Source organism: Homarus americanus, unplaced genomic scaffold, assembly GCF_018991925.1.
Source record: "Homarus americanus isolate GMGI-L3 unplaced genomic scaffold, GMGI_Hamer_2.0 scaffold6317, whole genome shotgun sequence".
NCBI lineage: Eukaryota > Metazoa > Arthropoda > Malacostraca > Decapoda > Nephropidae > Homarus > Homarus americanus.
Genome location: NW_024730668.1, coordinates 6,844,936 through 6,846,778, shown reverse-complemented (window position 1 = coordinate 6,846,778; position 1,843 = coordinate 6,844,936). Strand labels below are relative to the sequence as shown.

The following is a 1,843-nucleotide window of genomic DNA, read 5'->3' as shown; positions in this document are numbered from 1 at the left end:
AAGGAAGTTCTTAGGGACGATTAAAAACAGAAGAAGAAGCAAGTAATCACTCACGTCCGCCTGATGCCGGACGTAACCTGTCCTTGAAAACAGTAAAGAAAATTAAAGAAAGAGCCAGACAGTCGGAGGAAGTGACATCGACTATTATACAAAACTGCACCAGTGAGAACCCACTTGATGCTGCAGGTGCTCTTCCTAAGAAAGAAACTCTGGCAAGAATGGTGCGCAGACAACTCATGGCACCAGACGGGGACTTTTTAACTGACGACTTATGGAAATCAATTAGAGGAGAAGACTTTGTCATCCATGAAAGTGACAACCTGCTAATTCTGTCAACACTTCGAAACTTACAGCTTCTTGCTTCCAACGACCACTGGCTGTGTGATGGGACATTTGATTCTGCGCCAGTAGGCTTTCAGTTATATACAGTGCATGTTATGCTGGATGAGAGCCATACATTTCCCTTGGTATACTGCATCGCAAGGAACAAAAACCAAGCAACTTATGACATGATTTTTAGCACCCTCAAGCAAGTGAGACCAGATCTCAATCCTGTTTCAGTCACCATTGACTATGAAAGAGCGACTCCTAATAGCATCACAACATGTTTCCCAAACACAAAAATTTTTGGATGTTTTTTCCATTTCGGGCAGTGCTTGTGGAGACAAACACAGGGCTTAGGACTACTGACTTGGTATAATGACCCAAGAAATGCACTCATCGTCAAGTCCGTTCAAGCTTTAGTATTTGTGCCAGTCAGTGACGTTGCTGAAAGCTTCAATGAATCTGTCTCGGCACTAGATGATGAAACTTATGAATTTCTATCTGAGTTTCTTGGCTACTTTGAAGCGACATGGATTGGTGTTGTACAGCGTGGAAGACGACGAAGGCCAGCATTCGAACTCAGGCTGTGGAACATATTGGAGAGAAACACACAAGGCCTTCCACGGACAACAAACTCTCTTGAAGGATAGCACAGGGGGTTTGAGCAGAGAATGGCAATCACCCACCCCACCGTTTGCCGTCTCGCTTCAAAACTAAGAAAAGAGCAATCTGACTGGGAGTTGACAATTGAGCAGGCAGCAGCAGGAATGGTATTGAGAAAACCGAAGAAGAAGTACCAGATGTTAAACACAAGACTGAAGTCTGTCATTGAGAAATATGAGGAGTATCCCAGAATCGACTTCTTGAGAGCAATTGCCCACAATCTTTAAATATTTATGAACATTTCGTTTTATACAGCATTTTTCATAAAGCAATTACATTACAATCAATATCTTTTATCCTTCAGTAAATGTGCATAAAAAAATTATGTTATCTTTTTATCCTTTGTTTTATAAAGCAAAAATACATTGCAAAGAAGCAATTACATTACAATAAATATCTTTTATCCTTTAGCAAATGTGCAAAAAATACATTGCAAAGAAGAAAGAAAAAAACAAAGAAAAGGCCATCTGTCCATTCGGCCAAATGTCCGTTCGGCCATCTGTCCGTTCGGCCAAATGTCCGTCGGCTCCATATCCGTTCGGTCAAACGTCCGTCGGCCAAATGTCCTTCGGCCACCTGTCCGGGAGCCTGTTCAAGTGGTTAAACTAAAATGAATTACCCTGTATTGCATCAATACATTGCCAATTCACTGTCAGTAATCCAATAACCACACAAGTAAATTAGAAGTGAAATACATCCACAAAACAGATCATATACTAATAAAGCTAAGTATCTACCATTACACTTTCCAAATTAAATGATCTCCCACCAATCACATTTCAGGACTCAATCATTATGCCAAATTCTGAAATAGATATCCTAGGCCTCACCATTTCCTCTAATATGTCATGGAAGA

At 40.7% G+C, this 1,843-nt stretch overlaps 1 protein-coding gene across 1 annotated transcript; it reads left to right on the top strand.

Moving 5' to 3' along the window:
- Nucleotides 1-218: 218 nt before the first annotated feature.
- On the top strand, nt 219-974 carry LOC121867341. Its single transcript, XM_042367267.1, has one exon. The coding sequence runs from the start codon at nt 219-221 to the stop codon at nt 972-974; it is 756 nt and encodes a 251-aa protein (XP_042223201.1).
- Nucleotides 975-1,843: the final 869 nt, after the last annotated feature.

Coding starts and splice junctions, on each gene's coding strand:
- LOC121867341 (XM_042367267.1), top strand. CDS start 219: ATGGTGCGCAGACAACTCATGGCACCAGACGGGGACTTTTTAACTGAC.